Source organism: Populus nigra, chromosome 10 (genome assembly GCF_951802175.1).
Source record: "Populus nigra chromosome 10, ddPopNigr1.1, whole genome shotgun sequence".
Classification (NCBI taxonomy): domain Eukaryota; kingdom Viridiplantae; phylum Streptophyta; class Magnoliopsida; order Malpighiales; family Salicaceae; genus Populus; species Populus nigra.
The window spans coordinates 15,375,317-15,397,353 of NC_084861.1; the positions used below are offsets into that span (position 1 = coordinate 15,375,317).

The following is a 22,037-nucleotide window of genomic DNA, read 5'->3' on the forward strand; positions in this document are numbered from 1 at the left end:
CTAGTTTAGGAGTAAATATAAATAAAGGTGGTGTTGGTGAAAACTTGAGAGGCATGTTGTTAATTGCATAATTGATGAGCAATAAGGTTTTTAAGGATAAATGATTCATTTTTAACGATAAAAAAAATTTATTATTTTAAAGTGTTTCAACAAGTAAATACTTTTTTTTTGTTTTAATTTAAGCATGATTAATTTTATTATTAATATGTATGTTAGTTTTTTTTCAATTATAAATTTAAATATATGCTTAGCATGTGCGCGCGCGCGCTTGTATTTTATTATTATTATTATATGATTAGCATGTAAGTTTAACTTCAGTACTGGGAAACAGTAAGATTTGTGGAGGCATCCTTGAATTCCATTCACCAGTGTGCACAGTTAATGAGTCAAATAACTGCAGATTCTCCCATACAGCGATGTTCACTTGGAAAAGATCCACTACTGATGTGTCCGGAGAGGGTTTAGACCTTCACAGATCTGCTAGCATTGCTTTGCCTGAACGAAGATTGCAGACACTATTCTAGTAATTCTACTTCAGGAAGTAGTTACTACGGAGAAACACAGAGGCCAAACAGTTCATGAGGCCTGAATTTCAATAATGGTGATTGGAGTTGCTTGTTCTCCTGAATTTTCACATTTAAGTTTTTGAGTTTAACTAGTTGTTTGACATGACATAAAAGCTTTAATAACTAAATAATCATGGATTTGAATCTTACTGCTCTCATTCGAACAGCTTTCACTTGAGATGCTGCGACGCAAATTTGTTTAATCTTGCACCATGTTTCAACAATGTTTCTTTTCTTGTTGTAAAAGAGGGTAGATCATTAAACTTGGTAGATTCTTGCACAAGAGAAAAAATAACAGTTGCGACTTGCAACCATTAAACATTAGCAAACAAGCTATACGTGCTGGCATCGAGAATTATTTGCCGAATTGAGGATATTCCCCCCAACACCCCTACTGCCGAACAGATTACGGCAATTGATGCGTTTCCCCAAAACATCAAGCCCTTCTTGGATGGCTTGAAAGTCACATTGTAGAATATCACAGGCAAAATGAAGTCTAGAGGAATGAATCCAAATGCTCCAATCACTGCATTAATATCTCCGAAGAAAGGAAACATTGCAGCAATAGCTGTGGCTATGATTACTGATAATGACCGGGAAACCAACCTTGGCACAACATTGCGGATGGAGAACTGATCAAACTTTGCATCTGCAAACTTTCGTTCAAACACATCATTTGTTGGCTGCAAGTAAACCTGCACAAACAGAAGCATTCTGATTAAATCACAGCACGAGGTGTAATTCAAGATTTCGGCAATCGCCGTGAATAATGTTCTAAGCCACCCATTTGTAATTGCAAGGATTAATGCTTTGCAAAGAAGGTATAATGCGTTGAAGTTGGTTTGACTTTGTTCTTGTAGCTAAACTGAAAATGTGTTAATGCTTAGAAACATAAAGATTTTTCGTTAGAAATCTGTGTGACAAAGAAGAACCCAGGTGTCTAATGACATTATCATCCAAAACAGGACTGGCCTCCACTGACTGCCATTTCTAGCTAGAAACAATGAAGATCTTACCACGCTGACGGCTGCTACTTGCAAGAGGGTGAGAACATTGGTCATCAAGAGAACCCAAGTGGGAAGTAAAGGCTTTTCGTCAACCATAAAATTAATTAGAATTACTCCCTTAGTCTGATTGCCAAATGCCCAATATCCAGAGATTGCAACACTGAAAAATGTCATTATTATGACAGCATAGCAGACCAGTAGACCTTTGAACATTTTCCCCTCGACCGGAGGTGCTACAGTTGCCTACAAACAGAAAGAGAACACATTGAGGACATTAGTCCTTTCAGGAACCGATGTCTGCCGTTTTACTAATCTATAAACAAACCTTGTGTATCAAAGAAAACCTGTATTTCAGGAATAATTCCATTTCCGTAGGTTGTAGCAATGATTGAAATAGCATTGAAGGCTCCAAAGACTCGATTCTGCATAGCTCCATTGATAGAATAGTCTTTTGGAGGCGCGTTCTTAGAGTTTCCTGCAAGGGATATAGAACATGGATTAAGGACAAAATATCCTTGAAGAATTTTTATGTATTCCTTTCTTTTTCCCTCTTACCTATATGAACAGAACCAGCCGTAGTACAAGCACTGTAAGCAAGGGCAAGGACTAGAGAGACAAGGTTGATATGCCGTAGGGAGTGGAAAGATGGAATCTGAGCCAGGACTAGCATCAGGATGCCAAAAATACTGACAAATTCGTACAGCTGCATGCTCCCCTTTGGGGTAGAGAGCAAGTAAATGAACTGCCAAGAAGGGGAAAAACACCAGAAAACCAACCATCATAACTTTCTCTTTTCAATCCTTTATTAGCTAAACCACTACTGTAAACTGACCTTGAGACTCTGCCCCCCAAGAAGAATGCAAGCAATAACTGCACCATAGCATACACCAAACTGAATCGGACCAACAAAGTAGCTCCCCCATGCTGGTCCTATAAGAAGACCATGAATTGATCCTTACAAAAATCATTTTTGGCTGCAACACATGAATCTTAATATTAAGCCTGTAGAGACAAGTTACCCTTGTACTGTTTACATACCTAATATATCTTCAGCCATGACCCTGAACCTAAGCTGACGCCTCCCTATCTGAGCATGGTGCTCAAGAACTAATGAAAGAAGGTTGTAGGAATAGAATGTTATCAGAGCTGCCAGTGTCAGGCATAAAACACCAGGAAACCAGCCCATCAAGGACAGTGCGTAGGGAAGACTAAGAAGAGCCGGAGCTACAATTGATGTTGTCAAATGGTATCCACAGTGCAGCCATGAACCTACCACAACACAAACATTAATTTCCCATATCATATTCTAAACATTTAGTCACTCAAAGTACCAGTGTTTTAGTGTTACCTCTTGATTTCAGCACAAACAAGGCTCCAGCATCAAGTTGCTCGGAAGAGCTTGGCCCTTCTTTGCTATCTATTTCAGATACTTCCACGGAAGTAGGAAGTAGAGTTCCCATATCTCTATATCCTCAAGGCTAGGTAAATAGAATCTCCGGTACTCAGGGGCTAAAAGGATAGAATCTTCTTCTTCTTCTTTTCTTGTTAATGATGACTTTAGACAATTTGTGATGTCCATTAATCAACGCAAAATATGGACAAAAACAAAGAAGCCATCATCTACCGGCCTGAAGACAAGCGGTCACTTCAACCGAGGAAAGATTCTATATCACTTTGAAGACTTTGATCCAACTAAGATGGACCCCAACTGTTTTGGACTTCCATAGATCAATAAAAACTGATGGATTCATAAGGCCCAATCATATTTCTCGAAACAATAAAAAAATCCTTAGAGATCCCCGAAGCTAATAGTTAATGTTGCACAAGAACCCACTAAGTGCTAGCCCATTAAGGTATTTTTTAATTTAATATTTTATTCATTTTTTTTTAGTTCAGTGATCCTATTATAATTTAAATACTTTTTATTTTAAAATAATATTTTTATTTTTAAAAAATTAATTTTAATATAAATACATTAAAAAAAATTTAAAAATATAAAAAAATTAATTTTAAATAAATAAAATAAAATTTTTAAAAACAAGATTTCAAGAAACTGCGAAACATCAAATACAGACACCATCGCACAGGAACCTCCACAGACAGAACTAAAACCCTGCCGGCTTTAGTTCAGAAATCAGCTTAAGGAAACAAACACAGCATCTCGCACTTTCTCTGTAAATATACATACAAAGCATGATAATTTCGAAGCATAAATAAATAAAATTATAAAGAGACTGATAAGTTATAAATAATTTGGAAAAATGGTAAAAGGAGATGCGGTGACCAAAGAGAAGAACAAAGCAAGAAGAAAGAAGATGCAAAAGGAGGACTCAAATGTTTCAGCTCGTCTTGCTTCCATTATAGCAACCAAAAAGCGCCGCCTGTCTGGAAAACGTCGGATGTGCCAGGTAAGTAAAAGAAGGGAACTTGTGCATTGTTTTTTGAAGTATATTTGGGTTTTGTTGATTAGTTTTTGAGATTAAAGTTGAGTTATTTATGTTTTGAATGGTTTAGAGTGAGAAAGATGAGAAATTGTGATGTGGGTTTTGCTTGTTTTTGTTGGTTTAAGTGTTTTGTGTTGTTTGTTAGGAGATTTATGAATTTGAACCAGAATCAGGAATTGGTAGAAGGAGGTTTTGCTTGTTTGTTTGATTGATTGATGTGTGTATTATGGGGCATTGCAAGCACTTGCATTTGCTGTTGTTTTTTTATTGAGATATCAGATGTTGTGCTTTGGAAAACTAAGACTTGTTTCCAAGCAAAATCTGAGCTTGTTGGGTTTTCTTTTGGGAAATAACTTGGTGTGTTATTATTTTATATTAATTAACATTTGTGTAGCTTACAGTGTGTTAAAAAATGATTGGCTGGGGCTGTGTTTTAGCCTTCCTACTCCAAATGATCCATTCAATGACAGGAATGGTAAACTCTCTCTCTCTTGTGCATGAATGCTCTTGTAAATAAAAAAAATTAAAATCACTGCTTTTCTGTTCTCACTAAAAGTTCTCGCCTCCTATATAGTTTGGCAAGTTGTGAACCTGAATTTCTTGTGTCCACACCTGAGAAACTTTTGGAGCTTGTTTCCCTGAAGGCTATGGATTTATCAGGGTTCTCCTTTCTGGTAATGTTTTAAGCTTTTATATTACCAGAACTTTTGTTCTAAGTTTATCGTCATGCTTTCTCATCTCTAGATTTTACAGATGAAATAATCATACATTTTACACACACATTACATTACAATTCTCCTCTTGAACGCTTGTGCTGCTTTGAATTGATACATTTTCTGTGATTGACTCAAAGGTTTCTGAAAGTTGTTTACAGATGGTCCTTCATATAATAGACATGAGTCACTTTCTTGTCTCCCCTTATTTCTAGCAACTTTGGACCGGTCTGACTGGATTACAAAATACAGTAGCATAGCCGTCTAGTAAGGAAGGTGGAATATGATTGCACCATGCACATCTAGTGTGTTGAGCGGGTACTGTGAAGTAGCATAGCAGTCCTGTCCAGTAAGGATTATGAAATATGGTGGAACCATGCATATCAAGTGCGTTGAGTGGGTGCTTTGTGCTGCATTTTCTGTGTTTTGAGCCATTGTGATGATCAGCTGTTTGGAATTTGATGATTTCTTATGTCTTCTATGCTCAAATAAATCTCTTAAAAAAGATTTTTGGGATCTATTGTTTATTCCTGTTTTATTGATTTTGTGATAGGATAGGTTGTTGATGGAGTGGAATCTCTTTATAAAGGCGGTTGTCTTGATGCTCTTAAATCCATTAGGCAATCTATTTCTGTTTGTCCCCGGGCTGTGGTTTTCAACAATTTCCTTAGTGGTTCTTGCGTTCTGGCTTTACAGAATCTTCTCCTGGGATCACTTGTAGATTGTCTCTCAATCTGTCTATTCCCAGTCAAAGTGCATGTGTTGTGCAAACAACAAATGTGTGCACTTCTGATGAAATAAGACTTATAAAGGTATTTATATCTCAATATCTAGATATCTGCTTTCTACTTTTTATGTGAATATTTTTAAATGGAGCAGGTTATCACGCCTGCAACCAGATTCTGGCTCAATGTGCTTCAGAGTCCATTACCATGAGCTATAGCATTTCCTAAAGTTCTAGTTGCGGAAAGTCTATACTGTATAAAATATAGCAAAATAATATAGTATGATAATGTATTCACTGGCAGTGTCCTTGATGTTTGTGACTTTTTTACAAGGAATCCAAGTTTTGAATCATGCTTGTGACAGCCAACTCGCCTCTCAACCCTTAAAGGTGCTATATGTAGTTGGAAATGATAGCAACTCTTTCAATTTAGTTAAGATGCTCAAAATCAATGGTTATACTGTCTCTACTGGCTCAAATCACAATATTTCAGATGATGATAACAGGTCAGTACTTTATTTATGCCTGCTATCTATTCTTTTCTCCAGTAGTTTTGTTTCTGCGAGCCTTTTCATTTCATATTATTTTTCTAATCTTTACTGAAATGTTGGTGCTGACACGTTTCTTATTTTGAGACTCAAGCAGCAAATGGGATGTTAGAGGATAGAAGGTAGACAAAAGTTTGAATGGTACTACAGTATATAAATGTTAGAAATCAGGCTATTATGGAATAATGTAATAATAATTACTACGGTGACACATGTTATAAATACCATCTTATAAAACCAAGCTGATTTTCTGCTAAGCTTCTCCTATTCTGGTTTTAGACTTAAACTTCAAATTGGGTCGTGGAACAGAATTGGGTAGCTGATTTATCCAGTTTGCTACCACTTCTAAGGTTTCTCTTCGGCACAAAGTTCTTCTAGTCTCGGGCTCTTATAACTTATTTTTGTTTGCTTTGTTCAGCCTGGATATGAATGTCAGAAGGAAACCTCTGGTCTTCGTGATCAATGTGGAGCACATCCTACTACTGATTTAGCTTTCTACGAAACTGTATTCTTTCCCAATTTTGCAGTCAATTGATAATTATGTTCAAATCCACACAAGAATGGCCAGGTACACTATCAATGGCGTCTCCCATAGCTTTTTAACCAAAGAAGATGCACCGATAGCTGGACCGCTAAACAAAATTCTTGAGCAATGTGGGCAGGCAGTGCCTGATGCCTTGAGAAACTTGCATCTCACATCATCCATGTTGGAATCATGAAGCTTCAATTTTCGCTCATCATTACTTCATCCCCATTCTTTATAGATCCTAGAATGTCTTCACCAGAAGCAACGATTGCACTGTCCGTACCAAGTTTCTATCCTGGACGGGTCTCGCAAATGGTGATAATTTATAATGTGCAACATCCTCACGGTGGTTTTGAAGATAATATAGATGAGAGCCTGAGTTATTTCTGGTTCTAAACATGGTATAGCAAGCCAGAATGGCTGTGTTAGTGAAAATTTGTGAACGTTTTAGTTTCTTTGAGTTGTCTTTCATTCTCTTGGCGGTTACCTAACAGAATGATGTCACAGTTTTGTCTCCAGAATACATACCACCATCGTTTTTCACACTCAAGATTTTATATTTGCCCTATCTCCCTCCTTGGACACTATTTTGGCTTGCCAGTCATGCTTTTATCTGATTTTAAATGCAAATTGTTGATGGTAGGTTGGAATATGGTAGAAATTTAATGTCATCTGTCACATGCAAAACCAATTTCGAGTTTACTCCATTGTACCACATGCATACGCTAACCAAAGTTTTTGTTCTCTTTTAGTTTTTTTTTTTTTTGCAATTCTTGGAACAATCCTACAAGGTCAAGTCAGGCGTTAACTGGCCTCCGTCACCAAGTCAGTAGTCATGTAAAAAACAAGCAAATTTTATGACATTCCAAGACCGCGTATCCCATGGATAACTCGTAACAACTAAAAACACCATAGGAGTTTTCTCATACACAGCTGATGTTGATGTTCTGAGCTTGTTTCGTCTTTTTCAAGTTTGTATTTATACTAAATATATATATATACATGCATGTTTTAGATCTGATATGGTTTGGATTTCAGTTCAGATGAACCAAAACTTGGGATTTTATCACAATCCAAACCAAAATCATTTTTTTACCTAAAAAACTTATCCATTTGGATACCATTGTTGCACCTGCGCTCCTATAGTATAAATGAAGCTTATGGAACTTCAGCAAGCTTAGCTAGTCAACTTTTCAATAAATCAATTATGGGATTTGAACCTAAAACTTTAGGCTAAATGGATTCCTTATCTCATTATAAATAGTCCATAAAAATGGATTTTTTTTCGTATGTTTATGGATTTAAATTAATAACTCGAAAAAGTAATTTAGAGGTCCAGTATTAGGAATCACGTCAATGATCAGTCTCTCGTGGTTAACTTGAATAATGAAAACGGCATGAGGATTCATGACTGCGTGTATGACGCAATAAACAATGGGAGCTTCTCATGTATTTGAGATTTGATATAAAAAAAAAAAGATTCTTATTTTTGAGAAAGAAATGCTGATGAGAGCTTGAGGGCGGGCGGGCTGGACTTTCTTGTTGTCTTCACATTTTGTAGCACAAGCTTTTGGACCAGATATACATGTTGACGGACGGTGTGGTATCTTCTGGGGAGAGGGTGGTTGGTAGGCAGTAGTGGGGTATGATGAGAAACAAATATTAGCACATAAAAATGATGTTTTAGCAACCATCACACTCCCAAAACCTAAAAGAAAAAATATATATGAATTTCTTAATGATGCTTCGGTTTTATCTCTTCATTTTGCTCTCTTTCATTTCATCCTTGTTCGTTTGAGCTAGACATCGCACCTCCTCCCATCTCACAATCATTCTATTCGTATCTTCCAAGGTTTACGTACCCAGATATGCCTTCAATTCACCCAGATAACCTCGCTCCTTGCAATATTAAAGTTTATCTTTATTTGGACTGCAGAAGCCCGAAAACGATGCCTTGTCTTGCAAGATTAGCTAACCAATGTAACAGTTCCCATTGGGTTGAAATTAGTATAATTTATTTGCTAACAATGGTTTTTTAATTAATAATGTTTTCCCGATAATTTAATCATCGCCTGTAAGTCAAGTTGTCAGAAGGTTCTTAATGCAATATAATATATACATTAACGTAGAACTATATATGTTGAGATGGTTTGTTATGGTAATTGACCTCCAATTATGATTCTCTAATTGCTTTTCCTTTTCCAGCACAAATCTTCTTGGTCTAATGCAATCATGGCTCTAACTTTTTTATTCTTGAATGATTAAGAGCAAGAGTATATAGAATTATATATTTTAATAAATAAATAAACTATATATAGAGATTTCATTGGTACAACTAAAGAAGGAATCTGGTTCCATTGCGTGTGGTCATTATTAATTAATACTATTTTTTTTAATAGAAATTCTATAAGCTAGATTAATTTCTTCTTGTCGGCGTTGAGTGCCGCGCGCTGTACCGGCGGCCTTTCAAGCTTCATTAAGAAGCCTCCTACCAGTTCATAGCATATTCTTTCCTTAATTATTAAAGAGATCCCAAGGTTGAACTGTCAATTAATTGATTTTCTATATAAAATAATAATAATAATAAAGCTAATCATGATCTGCCTTTTTCTCCTAAATATTTTAAACTTTACCTTTAATATATAAAACTATAGCGCAGAGGAAACGATGAGAAAACCACTTGCAAGACTGGTATTAATAAAACCTAATTAGGTAGATCATTTGTCTCGTTCAAGAACAGTGGATTGATTGTTTATGGGGCAGTGTTTTTCTTATGCGTGCTACAATTATTAACAATCCACTACAATTATTTATATCGTTAATTAATTTCTAGTATAAGAACCGCACGTTGCTTATATATATTTGTTAAGAAGATTTACTAAATCATACGAGCTTGAATTTATGAAGCGATATTCACTGCACACGTACACATATTTTATTATTTAGTAATTATTATTTTCTTATTCTTGGAAAAAAATCAATGGACTTGCTCTTGCGATATTTTCATCTTTTCGCGAGATGTATTAATCATTACTGGATTGATAAAGAGTAATTTTTTAAAAACAAAACACGATGAAATTATTAATTTATCTCTAGAAAAAAAAAACTTTGAAATTAATGTTTAAGGGCTTTATCATTTTGTTTACTTTTTTAAACATAATAAAATAACTTAACTGTCTTTAAAAATAAAATTTTTAAATCTACATTAAGAGGCCTTTTTATTTTTTTAACCTGATTTTTTTTGTTATTATCAATTGATCGAGAGTAATTTGGTTTATTAATAAACATAAAATATTATTGAAGTGAAAAGGTGGTTGGCATGTGGAATTCACGTGTCAGCGTGTGGGAGACATCAATGACTTTTTGGCGGCCCATGTGGTGCCTACCAATGTCTAAAAGATGTTCTTCTATAATATCATTGGAATAGTCGCGATATATTTTTTTTGGTGGGGTGACAACAAGATGAATTATCGTCGACGGAGCTATTTTTTATTTTCTCTCTTCTCCTCTCAAAAATCGCACTGGTCATTCAAAAATTCAGAATTGTCCTATTAATTATTGATATTTCAACTTCGATCCTTATTCTCTTGGTTTCTAATTTTTTATTTATTTTTAATTTTATTATTCAATTAAAGTTTATAATATATATATTTTTTATTTTGGTAGTCATTCTTTTGATTCTTTTATTAAAGTGATTTTTCTTTTCAAATTCACCTTTCAATAAAAAATTCATAGTTTTCCTATGATTTATTTTTTTATTTTAATTTTGGTCTTCTTTCTTTTAATTGTTATTTTATATTTTTATCCTTTTGTATAATTGATTTTTTTTCATTTTCATCATTTACTATTTGATTAGTTGGGGATTGGGCTACAATGTTTTTCCATATATGATATGCTTCCGACCAAAACATGAGTCATAGATTTGAAAAGTTAACATGTATTGATATTTTTTTCTTATTTTTTTTTATCTCATTGTTCAACATTGATATATTTTTTTAAAAAAATTAACTTTGTGATTTTTTTTTATTTATTTTTTATCGGGTTATCTCGATCTCTTAATCTTGATTGCGGGTTTGACGGATTAACCCAGGTTATCTTGCCCTTTATTAAATTACATGTTTTTCATATTCACTTATGTTTTCTCGGATTTTTTTTTTATCTTTTTTATTGTTCTATATTTATTGACTGCAAATTAAACTGTATTATTTTTTCCTCTAGTTATCCTGATAGTTTTTTTAAAATATATATATATGAGCCTGTAGCAAAGCGCACGGGGACGTCTAGTATATTCTATTTTGCAAATAAAGTTGACATTAGATGATGGATGGAGGTATAAGTCAGCCCTTTCTTGATGATACGGAATATAGAAACGAAGGCCTCACCACCATGAACTGGTTTTGTTTTAGTTTTTTTTTTTTACGAATAAACAAGGTTTTATTACAGACAGAATTAGACATTTAAATTAACAAAATGTAGAACAAGCGTAATTAATTACCTATACCCCTTGTCATTTTTATCAATTATTCTCTTAATCCACTGTAGCCAACTGCTCCATTAGAGTCAGTGAAGCGACTTAGCTTGCTTAAATTTTGTTCTTCTGCTGAGTGGGAAGAAGGTGATACTGCCTTGTCATTGATCGCACAGCCCCCATATCTTGATCCTCGTCATTTTCACTACAGTTGACATCACACACACACACGCATCCAGTCTTTTTAACATTCAGAGGATGGTCATCTACAAATATATTGGGTTAATTACCCTTTAAAAATTGGCCAAGAAGAAGGAAAAAGATGTGTCAGAGATCAAAAGTAAGTGGTAGGCCAAGGCTTTTTTGCTATATTGAGAATGATTTACCTTTAGCTAATGTCCAATCTCACCAGTGATCATTGAGATATTATACAGCGAATAAGAACACATGCATCATGATAGGAACAATCGTTTGATGATTTTGGTCATCAGAGATGGATCATGAAAGGGGAATTGACAGTATGGTCCCATGAATGCTTGGCGATCAAATTAGTGATGGGGCGCATAGCAACAGACAAGATGAACAAAAAATTCTCCTTACAATGATGATTTCCAAACCCCAAGCAACCAAGTAAAACACGGGGTGCTCAAAACTTGAACTGGCATCAACCAAATCCAGTCTTCAATTCTTTGTCTTTGGCGTAGACATGCTTGTCAAAAGGAGGTTGAATGTGACATGGGATGGAAAGAAATAGTATTTCCTAACTGTGTAGACTACCATATTGAACTTATTTTATCTCTTTTATATATTTCATAAATATTTACATCCTGAGGTTTTATTGGGAGGTAAACGAATCTGATTTACATGTTATTTTAAATTTTTAAGTGTCCATTTTAATATTGTGGTAGTTTTTGCTTTTTAAATTATTTTTTATTTAAAAAAACATCAAATTGATATTTTTAAATATTTTTGGATGGTTTTAATATGTTCAAAACTATAAAAATTCTAAAAAAATTAAAAAACATCAAGCGCTTATGAGATTTTTTTGTTAATATATTGTTTAAATTGATCTAATCTTATCAAAGTCCTTCATATTAAAGCATAAATTATTGACCTTTGATGCATAAAAAAACAGTCCAATATTAAAAACAAAACAAAAAACTTTCATCGATATTAGAGGCCATAAAATTAAAATAAATCTGAAAATTCACCTTAGAGTTAGCAATGTCATGGGATTATTGAAAGTGAGAGCTAAACTCATTTGAGTTAGTTACAAACTTAAAGAAATGGACTAAATTATGCGCTTGATGGTTTGTCAATGAAGATAGGTGCTGCCTCGTCAATTAATATTAAAAACATTTTGCAAGACAAATACACCTAGAATCTGAATTTCTTTGTTGGCATCAGATTACCAATCCTTTTCCATTTGATTATTTGTTGTTTTATCATTTCTTATAATATATTTAAGCACTACGCATTTAGCTTTAACACCACCAGGGCCTCTCTTCTCTTACCATAGAGCAGAGAAGGGAATACTAGACTTGATCAGAATATTCTCTTCTCTGAAAGGAAAAAAAAAAAAAGGGGTGGGGGGGTCTTGGAAGCCTTTTGTATTGCTGTTTCTTTCCACATTGCCCTATAATCGTCTTGTGGTCTTTCTTGGCTTCCTTAGAAAGATCAATCTACTGTTTGTGCATGATCACATATGACTAGTGGGTCTGCTTCTGCAATGGAGTGACAGCTGCTTCAACAATCAAGTGACTGGCACAAGCCCATCTTGCCAGTTATCTCTCTTCCACATTGCATAAACGTAACTCGAAAGCAAAAGGAATTGAGTCATTCTTGTTCTTTTCGCAAAGGGGTACTCCTCTATATAACCAAGCACACACAGAGACACTTAGTGTCACATACTTTTGAGCCCTCCTTGAACCCTTTATTGTATCAGTCCTAAATAGTCCAATGGATCGTTTATCATCTGCTAGTAACATGTTTCCTGCCGGTCGGGATGGTGTTTCCGGCCACATTGGATTGATTTGGCAAGTAATAATAGAACCATTGATCGTGCCGGTCTTGAAATTATTGGTGGTAGTGTGTTTGGGCATGTCAATAATGCTTTTCATTGAAAGAGTGTACATGGGGGTTGTTATAGTTTTTGTGAAGTTGTTCGGGAAAAAACCAAATAAGAGGTACAAATGGGAGCCTATAAAGGATGATATTGAGCTTGGTAACTCAGCTTATCCTATGGTTCTGGTGCAAGTTCCAATGTACAATGAAAAGGAGGTACTTTTTCTAATGTTCTTGTCATTTTGTTTTACTGTTGCTTTTTGTTTATTGTGTTACTGTATTCTAATCTCTACTGTTCCATTGCTTTCAGGTTTATCAGTTGTCTATTGGAGCTGCCTGTGGGCTTTCTTGGCCGTCCGACCGGATCATAATCCAAGTTCTTGATGACTCAACAGACCCTGCCATTAAGGTTAATTTCTACCTCTAACTCACCTTGTAGTTTGCTAAAGGATTTATGTTTGTGTCCAAAGTAAATTATACTTAAAAGTGCGCGCGCGCGTGCGCAGAGCTTGGTGGAAGTAGAATGTCAGAGATGGGCAAGCAAAGGCATCAATATAAAGTATGAGATCAGGGACAACAGGAATGGATACAAGGCAGGAGCTCTTAAAGAAGGCATGAAGCACAGCTATGTTAAACAATGTGATTATGTGGCCATATTTGATGCTGATTTTCAGCCTGAACCTGACTTTCTTTGGCGCACCATACCATTTCTAGCTCACAATCCTGAAATTGCTCTTGTTCAAGCTCGCTGGAAATTCGGTAATCTTGATCAGTAACTTTAAACATACTTAATGAATTTAATCCTTGAGGTCCACTAAATATTTGAACGTTGATCTGATCATTCCTTTTTTGGGGCAATTTTGTAGTCAATTCTGATGAGTGCTTAATGACAAGGATGCAAGAGATGTCATTGGATTACCATTTCACTGTGGAACAAGAAGTGGGGTCTGCTACCTATGCTTTCTTTGGATTCAATGGTAAAACCCATCTTAATAAAGCACTAAATTGGTCTGGTTTTTTTCTTAATGTGCCATAAATGTCTTAGACAGATTGATACAAATATGGAAATTGGGTACAGGTACTGCTGGTGTGTGGAGAATATCAGCAGTCAATGAAGCTGGAGGGTGGAAGGCTCGAACAACGGTAGAGGACATGGATTTGGCTGTCAGGGCTAGCCTCAAAGGCTGGAAGTTTGTTTATGTTGGTGACCTCAAGGTATCATTTTCAGCCCCCTGACTTTCGTAAATGGAAATACAAATTAAAAAATCCCACCAAATTTTTATTAGCCACCAGCCTTACCAGCTGGCTTGGTAATTGGTATGTCGTATTAGTTGTTAGATTTTGAATTTGTGAATAGTCTTTGCACTCGATATCCTCTGCCACATGTTATTAAAAGATAATAAGCTAAAAAATTTACTATCAATTCCGTGTGCTCCTAGCTAAAACTTGGTTGTCTTTTTGCAATTTTTAGGTGAAAAATGAATTGCCAAGCACTTTCAAAGCATATCGATATCAGCAACATAGATGGTCTTGTGGGCCAGCAAATCTCTTCAGGAAAATGGCTATAGAAATAGTAAAAAACAAGGTATGCTCTTTCATTACACCCTCTTTGACCTGGCAATTAAGAATATAGAAAATCTGATCAAATTGTTGGTCCATCTTCCATTTTTGACTAGTTAGCATACTATTTACTGCAGAAAGTGTCAGTGTGGAAGAAATGTTATGTGATCTACAGTTTCTTCTTCGTCCGCAAGATTGTGGCACATATTGTCACGTTTTTATTCTACTGCGTTGTTTTGCCTGCAACTGTTCTGGTTCCTGAAGTAACTGTTCCTAAATGGGGAGCTGTCTATATTCCTTCAGTTGTAACTCTCCTCAATGCTGTTGGAACCCCTAGGTCTGTCCATCCATCCATCTTATCCTAGGGTTAACCAAACTTTCTTATAGTCCAGTTTTGTAAAACTGATAGTTTCTAATGCTTTCAAATCTGCATAATCTTGCAGATCACTCCATCTGATGGTTTTCTGGATCCTATTTGAGAATGTTATGTCTCTGCACCGGACAAAGGCGACATTCATAGGTCTTCTGGAGGCAGGAAGAGTGAATGAATGGGTTGTCACTGAAAAATTAGGAGATGCTCTTAAGGCCAAATTACCTGCTAAAGCTACCAAGAAACCGCGGATTAGGATCGGAGAAAGGTAAGCTTAACATTCAAGATTCCATATGAGGTTATCAGGAAACCAGTTTTTAATGATTCTGAGATGAAGTCTGATGTTGTTTTCTTGATGGTTGAATGTTACCAGATTACATTTGCTAGAACTCTGTGCTGGAGCCTATCTCTTCTCCTGTGGATGCTATGATTTTGCCTTTGGAAAGAACAGATATTACATATTCCTCTTCCTCCAATCCATTGCCTTCTTCATTGCAGGATTTGGTTACATTGGCACCTTTGTCCCCCACTCTTAGCAAGAATCTTTCTTGTCTCCAAGAAACTACAGCATTGTGATTCCATCAGGGACAGTTTTTTTTTTTTTTTTATCTTTGTTGCAGGCTATTGAAGTAAAGGCTGGTCATTCTTTTCTTGTTGAACATAAGGGATGCTGTATTTTCGATTTCTTTTTACAAAAACCTCTGTGATTTGGTGTTATTTTCAGGGTACAAAATAACAAGGAAAGAGTAAATTGGTAGATATAGTAGCACATACGTTGTGCTCCCATGAATGTAGACGTCTTTGCATGGGCTGATGATTTGAAATAGAAAGTTGGAATTTTGTCTTGATAATAATATTGCAGATGGGCAAGGAATCTATAGTTGAAATAAAAGATTTTCGCAATTTATGTATACCCTTTATCTTTCTTATCGTTTGAGCAATCATCCACAATGTATCACATATTTCTTTTTCTTTTTTTCCCCCACTAATTAAAAAAATATGCAAAAAATTTATTGAAAGATACAAAAAATAACAATGGAAAGAAGTGCTGGCTATGGGGTTCGAACCCATGCGTACTTATGTACAGAAGATCTTAAGTCTTCCCCCTTAACCTCTCGGGCAAACCAGCTTCTACGTAGACTTACAGAACGGTATTTAACTTATTGTTTAGATATGTTTAAAAACTCGTGAATCACAGCTCCCTCTTTTCGTTGATGCACTCATATAAGAGCCCCCTTATTTTCTTCATTCTTCTCACAAATCCTAAGTTTTCGATTTCTTTTGCAAGTCTCCCAGTATTTTAGGTCACGAATCCATAAGGATACTCTTGAATTGTTAGCTGTTTAAATAAGGATTTTTTTTCTTTTATTTTTGTTTAAATTGACACCCTTTAAAATAGTAATATATATTCTTTTTTTATTACATGAATTATGATGTCTTTTGATTAGAGTACTTTTTTATCATTATCATCATTGGAACTCCACTTTTATAACCACTAAATCAACCTAGAATATGATGTTTTGAAAATAAAAGAGAGAATTAATAGGAAAAGACAACAAATCTCTTTAAATCTTAGATTATATATATAAATGAATGAGGGATATTATAGCAATTGAATAAAGAGTTAACAAATATAAAGAGAAAGAGATAGAAAGAGAAAGAAAAAGGGAGAGATCTGAATTCTTAGAGATAAAACTATGAGAAAACAAGAAAAGAAAGAGAAAAGAAAAAAGGATAAAGGTTAGAAAAGAGAGTAGGAGAAAATAAGTTTAAAAGGTAAAATTTACACTTTGATTATGTATAACTATGTTATTTAGCTTTGATTTTCTGTTTCCTTGAAGATTAAGATTTTGAAGATTTTGTTTTGGGTTTAATTGATGAATTGATTGGAGTATTATAAGTTAATTATTATGGGTAATGGGTTATTTAGTTGATTTTAGAAGATTTTAGGTAAGAATGATGATTTTAAGTTATAGTTTGTTTAAATAATGAATTTGAGTTAGAAATTTTGGTATATCAGTAGATGATTTGTGGAAAAATCTGAGTTTGAGGTTGAAGATGACAATTTCATTTTGGTATCTTAATTTATGAAAATTATAGTTTAGTCCCTAAACTTTGAAAAAAATACAAATTGGTCCCTGGAGCATAATTAGAGATTCTGGATAGAATTGATGATGAATTATGGGCAAAATTATAATATAGCTATGAATTTATGATATTTTCAGTTTGGTCCTCTAATTTAATAAAATTACAATTTGACCCCTAAAAATCTGATAAAATTCCAAATTGATCCTAGCTGTAATTTTAATTTTTTTCAAATTGGTTTGATGAATATTTAAGGGTTATTTGATGAATTATTATCAAGTTTTATGATTTGTTTTCTCTTGAATTAAATTTCAAGAAAACCATTTAATTATTTGGTTTTTGAAAAAAAAAATAACTAGTTTGGTTTATAAACATATAGGATTATGGGTTAGACCCTTAGTTAAGTTTATTAAATAGGTTGTACATTCTTTTCGAGTTATTTTTTAGAATGTCTCCTTTTATATTCAGAGGCATCTGCTTTTCACGTGAATTTACACAGTACAATTCGCAGTGAAAGGTTAACCTCTTTTAGTTATAGTTACGATATTAAAAAATAAAATTCAAAGAAAAAACTAATGAAGAAAAAGAAAAAAAATCTGAATCAACTGGGTTAACTCGTCAAACTAGGTTAACCCATCAAACTTGGGATCCGTGTCATGAGAGTGTGATAACTAAATAGAAAAAAAATTAATATTAATGAACTAAATTAAATAAAAAAGATTAATTAAAAAGAAAAAAACAAACAAAAATATCTATCGAAAAAAAAAACTAATTAAGAAAAAAAACCTGACTGTCAAACTAGGTTAACTTACCAAATCTGAAATTCGTATCATGAGAATGTGATAATTAATAAAAAAAATTAATATTAATAAACTGAATTAAACAAAAAAATTAATTAAAAAAATAAACAAATAAAAAAATTATAATTAAAAGACCTTAGTGTTTTACTGTAAAATCCATATTAAAAGGATAATGTCTTTTAGTTTATATTTAATTAATTAAAGAGTTTTTGTACAAATTCGTCATTTTCGTCAAAACAGAAGCATTGAAAAGGCTAGCATACAAAACATCGCGGCATCATCATCCCTTCCTGCAAAGCTTCAATATGCATTTGGCATGGACGTGCATATATATATATATATAAAATTTCCTCATCCTCTCATCATTAATCTTAGTTCTTATAAATCGCTGTGAATATTTACTTTACCATTATTGATGAAGGTTCACAGCACCCAAGGAGCTTCTGCAATTGCATGTTCTCAAAAATAAAAAAGAAAAAAAAAAGGAGGGTTTATACCAACTTAGCAAAAATCCAGAAAGAACATGATTACATACCGACAGCATAAGGCACCTTTAGACAGATGCCAAAAACATAACGTCCGATATTTGGAATATTGAATATTACTAAGTGCAAAAAATTGATGTTTTTTATTTATTAGTATCAAAAATAATTTTTAAAAATTAAAAAATATTATTTTAATATATTTTAAAAAAAATTAAACCAAAATAGATATCACATGATGATCTTTCGGAAGATAGCGCTTGTATTCGCCATAGGCTTTTAGGCGGTGATCATCCTGAGGTCCAGGACAAACCAACCGAGGAGCCAAGTAGCCTCCTTATCAATCCAAAAGGCCACAACGTTTTATGCTGGGTAATTCCTATTGTTGTCTTATTGGCAATATTCTCTCTTGTGCCTCTCTGAGGTATACACAGCTCAAGTTCAAATTCATAATCCAAAAAAGACTAGAATTTCATAACTACGTTGCTAATTAGGACTCTTCTTTCAGATTATTCTAATCTGGAATATATAGCTTGATATGTGAGAAGTCCAAGGCAACTAAATGTATAAGTAAGCTTGCATCAGGGAGAAAAGTACTTGCACGGTTGCAGTTAGGAAGACGGGGGAACAAAACATGGAGCTGCTGCTGCTGCTGCCGCTGCTGCCCAAGGTCACAGGTGCCGTTGCTCTTATCGGCCTTGTCAGCATTGTCATACGGGTGTGTGATGCTCTAATATTCAAGCCAGAAAGGCTTCGTTCGAAGCTACGAAAGCAAGGTATCCGAGGTCCCCCGCCTGCATTTTTGCTTGGAAACATACGGGACATTAAGAAGGCACGATCTAAGGTCTCAAAAGCATCATGGGAAGGAGAACAAGTGATAAGTCATAATTCTTCCAACACTCCCTTCTCATTCTTCGAGCAATGGAGCAAGAAATATGGTATAGATCAACTCTTAAATCTCTCATTTTTAACTCCAACACACCATGTTTAATTATGTTGAAATCATATCATTTCAATTGAAGAGAGTCTAATTACTTTCATTTTTCAGGTTCAACATTCATGTTCTCGCTTGGGAACATACAGATATTGCATATGAACCATCCTGATGCGGTGAAGGAAATCAGCATCTGCACTTCCTTGGACTTGGGGAAGCCTTCTTACCAAGTAAAAGAGCGCGGTCCTCTGCTTGGCCAAGGTATTCTGACCTCAAATGGTGCAATATGGGCACATCAGAGAAAGATCCTTGCTCCTGAATTTTACATGGAGAATGTCAAGGTAAAATGTGCTTCAATCATTGGCATCCCATGAGCGCGCGCGCTCAGACATGCACACACACACATCTACAATTTCTTGCTATTTTAACAATGGTCCAACTTTTGTAGAATTTCATGAGCATCATGGTTGAATCCTCGAATATAGTAGTTGATTCGTGGACTAAAAGGATTGAAAGTGAGGGAGGAGTTGTGGACATCAACGTTGATGAAGACATGAGAAGCTTCTCTGGAGATGTGATTTCAAAAGCATGTTTTGGGAGTAATTATGCCAAAGGAGAAGAGATATTTCTCAAGCTTAGAGCTCTTCAAGGAGCCATGTCAAAGAAAGCTTTGTCTTCTGGGATTCCCATTTTGAGGTACACAGCTTTACAGCTTCAGTTTTTTATATTGAAATTTATCAAAAAGTTTAGTACTTAAGAGCAAGGGTTAACTTTGTGATTTTTCAGGGCTCTACCAACTAAGAGCAACAGAGAAGTTTGGAGATTAGAGAAAGAAGTGCGTGCTTTAATTTTGAAGGAAGTGAAGGAAGAAAAGGAACAAACATCAAAGGACCTGTTAGAAATAATCCTGAAAGGAGCCAAGGATAGTGAGTCCAGCCAAGCTGAAATGGACCGTTTCGTTGTTGACAATTGCAAGAACATATACTTGGCTGGCTATGAAACAACTTCCGTCACTGCAACATGGACAATGATGCTTTTGGGATCAAATCCTGAATGGCAAGATAGAGTTCGAGCCGAGGTGCTTGAGGTCTGTGGGGGGCAAATGCCTGATGCTGACATGGTTCGCAAGATGAAAACAGTGAGTGCTGTCTTCTATGCTAGCCCTTTCGATTGAGTCATCTCTCTGGTTACTTAAACTGTTGCAACATCATCAAATTGACTAAGTAACTTGATTGATTGCAGTTGACGATGGTGATTCATGAATCTCTGCGCCTCTACCCTCCAGTTTGTGTGATATCCAGGGAGGCGTTACAGGACATGAAATTTGGAGACATTTTTGTGCCCAAGGGTGTCAACGTTTGGACCTTGATTGTAACCCTACACCAAGACCCTGAAATATGGGGATCTGACGCTGACAAGTTCAATCCTGAGAGGTTTGCCAATGGGGTCAGTGGCGCCTGCAAGCATCCTCATGTTTACATGCCCTTTGGTGTTGGGCCACGGACATGTCTCGGACAGCATTTTGCCATGGCAGAACTCAAAATCCTAATCGCAACTATCGTTTCCAATTTCTCCTTCACTATATCACCCAAATACATTCACGCCCCAGCTCTTAGGTTGCTTATAGAACCTGAACATGGAGTGAATCTTCTCATTAAAAAGCTGTGAGCTATTAACTCGCCTGTACTTTTTCTTTTGCCATTTCGTTTGAATTTGTCTTTCTTTTTATTTATAATTCAATACTGTGTCCTCGGCGTTCTTTCTCCACTGAGCCAATGCATTTGCGCAGTGATTGTATGTGCAAAAATATTGTCAATGGCAATAACTTGTTTCGCTGGTTATGTTTTCATCTGCTCGAATGATGAAACCTTGGATAGAAACCCAACATGTTGAAGGGGAAACACCAGTGTCAGGTTTTTGGCATCCTAAACCAACAAAAAATTCTCTGCGAACAGTGACTTTTTTCTCTTTTTCATGGAGCCATTCTTGGTTGGATCTCGAATCTGTTCTTAACTTCATCCACCGTGCCTCACGCCTGCCTTTTCCAGGCCTAGAAATGTACTCCCATCAGTCTCTTCATGGTAAACCCACCCAGCCGAAGCAATAATTTCGATCAACCAAGGAAAAAGAATGATGGCTCTAAAATAAAGATAAGTTTATGAACCAGGGACTCTGCTTGACACTGCGATGAATAGTGAGGTGACATCCATTTTGTATGTATGGAAAAATTGGCTATTTTCACTCTCAATCTCTTCCATGAAATTTTTTCATGCTATCTTTCCGATGAACATAAACCCCAAAAGTGTACAAAGTAGAAATAAGCTGAAAATACCTGACTTCAAAACTGTCTGAGCATTTCAAACTTCCAGTTTTGTAGAAATCATTCCGGCCTAGCTCCTGATCGAGTACAACATTGAAGGATCCGCCAAGAATCCGGTCAACCATCTTACTTTAATATTATATTTTTGTATGATAACGTCATTAACAATTAAAGGTTATTTCAGGAAATGGGAGAAGAGTAACAGACCTCAATGTAATTTTCTGGCAACCTAAGAGCATTAATATAGTGCCGAGAAGAGATATTCCAGCGGAGAAAACCGAACAGACTGACCGTGGCCAACACCACACCAAGGGCAAAGTTCTGAAGGCATCAGCATGCATACAAAGATGGGATAACTGCTACCCCAACTAATGGATGCTGACGAAAGATCATACGCGATCGTGTCTACAAGAGACATTTATGAGA

At 35.3% G+C, this 22,037-nt stretch overlaps 3 protein-coding genes, 1 long non-coding RNA gene and 1 other non-coding gene across 7 annotated transcripts; 3 read left to right on the forward strand and 2 right to left on the reverse strand.

The window, feature by feature from the left end:
• Window positions 1-781: 781 nt before the first annotated feature.
• LOC133704705 (GABA transporter 1-like) lies at window positions 782-3,217 on the reverse strand. Its single transcript, XM_062129630.1, has 7 exons — window positions 2,922-3,217; window positions 2,612-2,842; window positions 2,406-2,503; window positions 2,129-2,315; window positions 1,918-2,048; window positions 1,583-1,816; window positions 782-1,261 (listed from the first exon to the last, which is right to left on the reverse strand). The coding sequence occupies exons 1-7, from the start codon at window positions 3,031-3,033 to the stop codon at window positions 881-883; spliced, it is 1,374 nt and encodes a 457-aa protein (XP_061985614.1). The 5' UTR covers window positions 3,034-3,217; the 3' UTR covers window positions 782-880.
• A 389-nt stretch (window positions 3,218-3,606) lies between these two features.
• LOC133704751 (uncharacterized) lies at window positions 3,607-7,096 on the forward strand. 3 transcript variants are annotated; one of them, XR_009844117.1, is made up of 5 exons: window positions 3,607-3,981; window positions 4,412-4,492; window positions 4,592-4,691; window positions 5,289-5,542; window positions 5,789-7,096. It is a non-coding gene; the product is annotated as an uncharacterized LOC133704751 (long non-coding RNA). The 3 variants fall into 3 exon arrangements; XR_009844118.1 differs by having other exon boundaries at window positions 4,419-4,492; XR_009844116.1 differs by having other exon boundaries at window positions 3,608-4,492.
• A 5,377-nt stretch (window positions 7,097-12,473) lies between these two features.
• Window positions 12,474-15,901, forward strand: LOC133704064 (glucomannan 4-beta-mannosyltransferase 9-like). The gene is made up of 9 exons (XM_062128801.1): window positions 12,474-13,276; window positions 13,371-13,469; window positions 13,567-13,819; window positions 13,927-14,037; window positions 14,139-14,275; window positions 14,532-14,645; window positions 14,758-14,957; window positions 15,064-15,258; window positions 15,364-15,901. The coding sequence occupies exons 1-9, from the start codon at window positions 12,956-12,958 to the stop codon at window positions 15,524-15,526; spliced, it is 1,593 nt and encodes a 530-aa protein (XP_061984785.1). The 5' UTR covers window positions 12,474-12,955; the 3' UTR covers window positions 15,527-15,901.
• A 135-nt stretch (window positions 15,902-16,036) lies between these two features.
• Window positions 16,037-16,119, reverse strand: TRNAL-UAA (transfer RNA leucine (anticodon UAA)). The gene has a single exon. It is a non-coding gene; the product is annotated as a tRNA-Leu (tRNA).
• A 2,530-nt stretch (window positions 16,120-18,649) lies between these two features.
• On the forward strand, window positions 18,650-21,132 carry LOC133705624 (cytochrome P450 714C2-like). The gene is made up of 5 exons (XM_062130925.1): window positions 18,650-19,295; window positions 19,406-19,632; window positions 19,740-19,987; window positions 20,078-20,429; window positions 20,534-21,132. The coding sequence occupies exons 1-5, from the start codon at window positions 18,992-18,994 to the stop codon at window positions 20,957-20,959; spliced, it is 1,557 nt and encodes a 518-aa protein (XP_061986909.1). The 5' UTR covers window positions 18,650-18,991; the 3' UTR covers window positions 20,960-21,132.
• The last annotated feature ends 905 nt before the right edge of the window (window positions 21,133-22,037 follow it).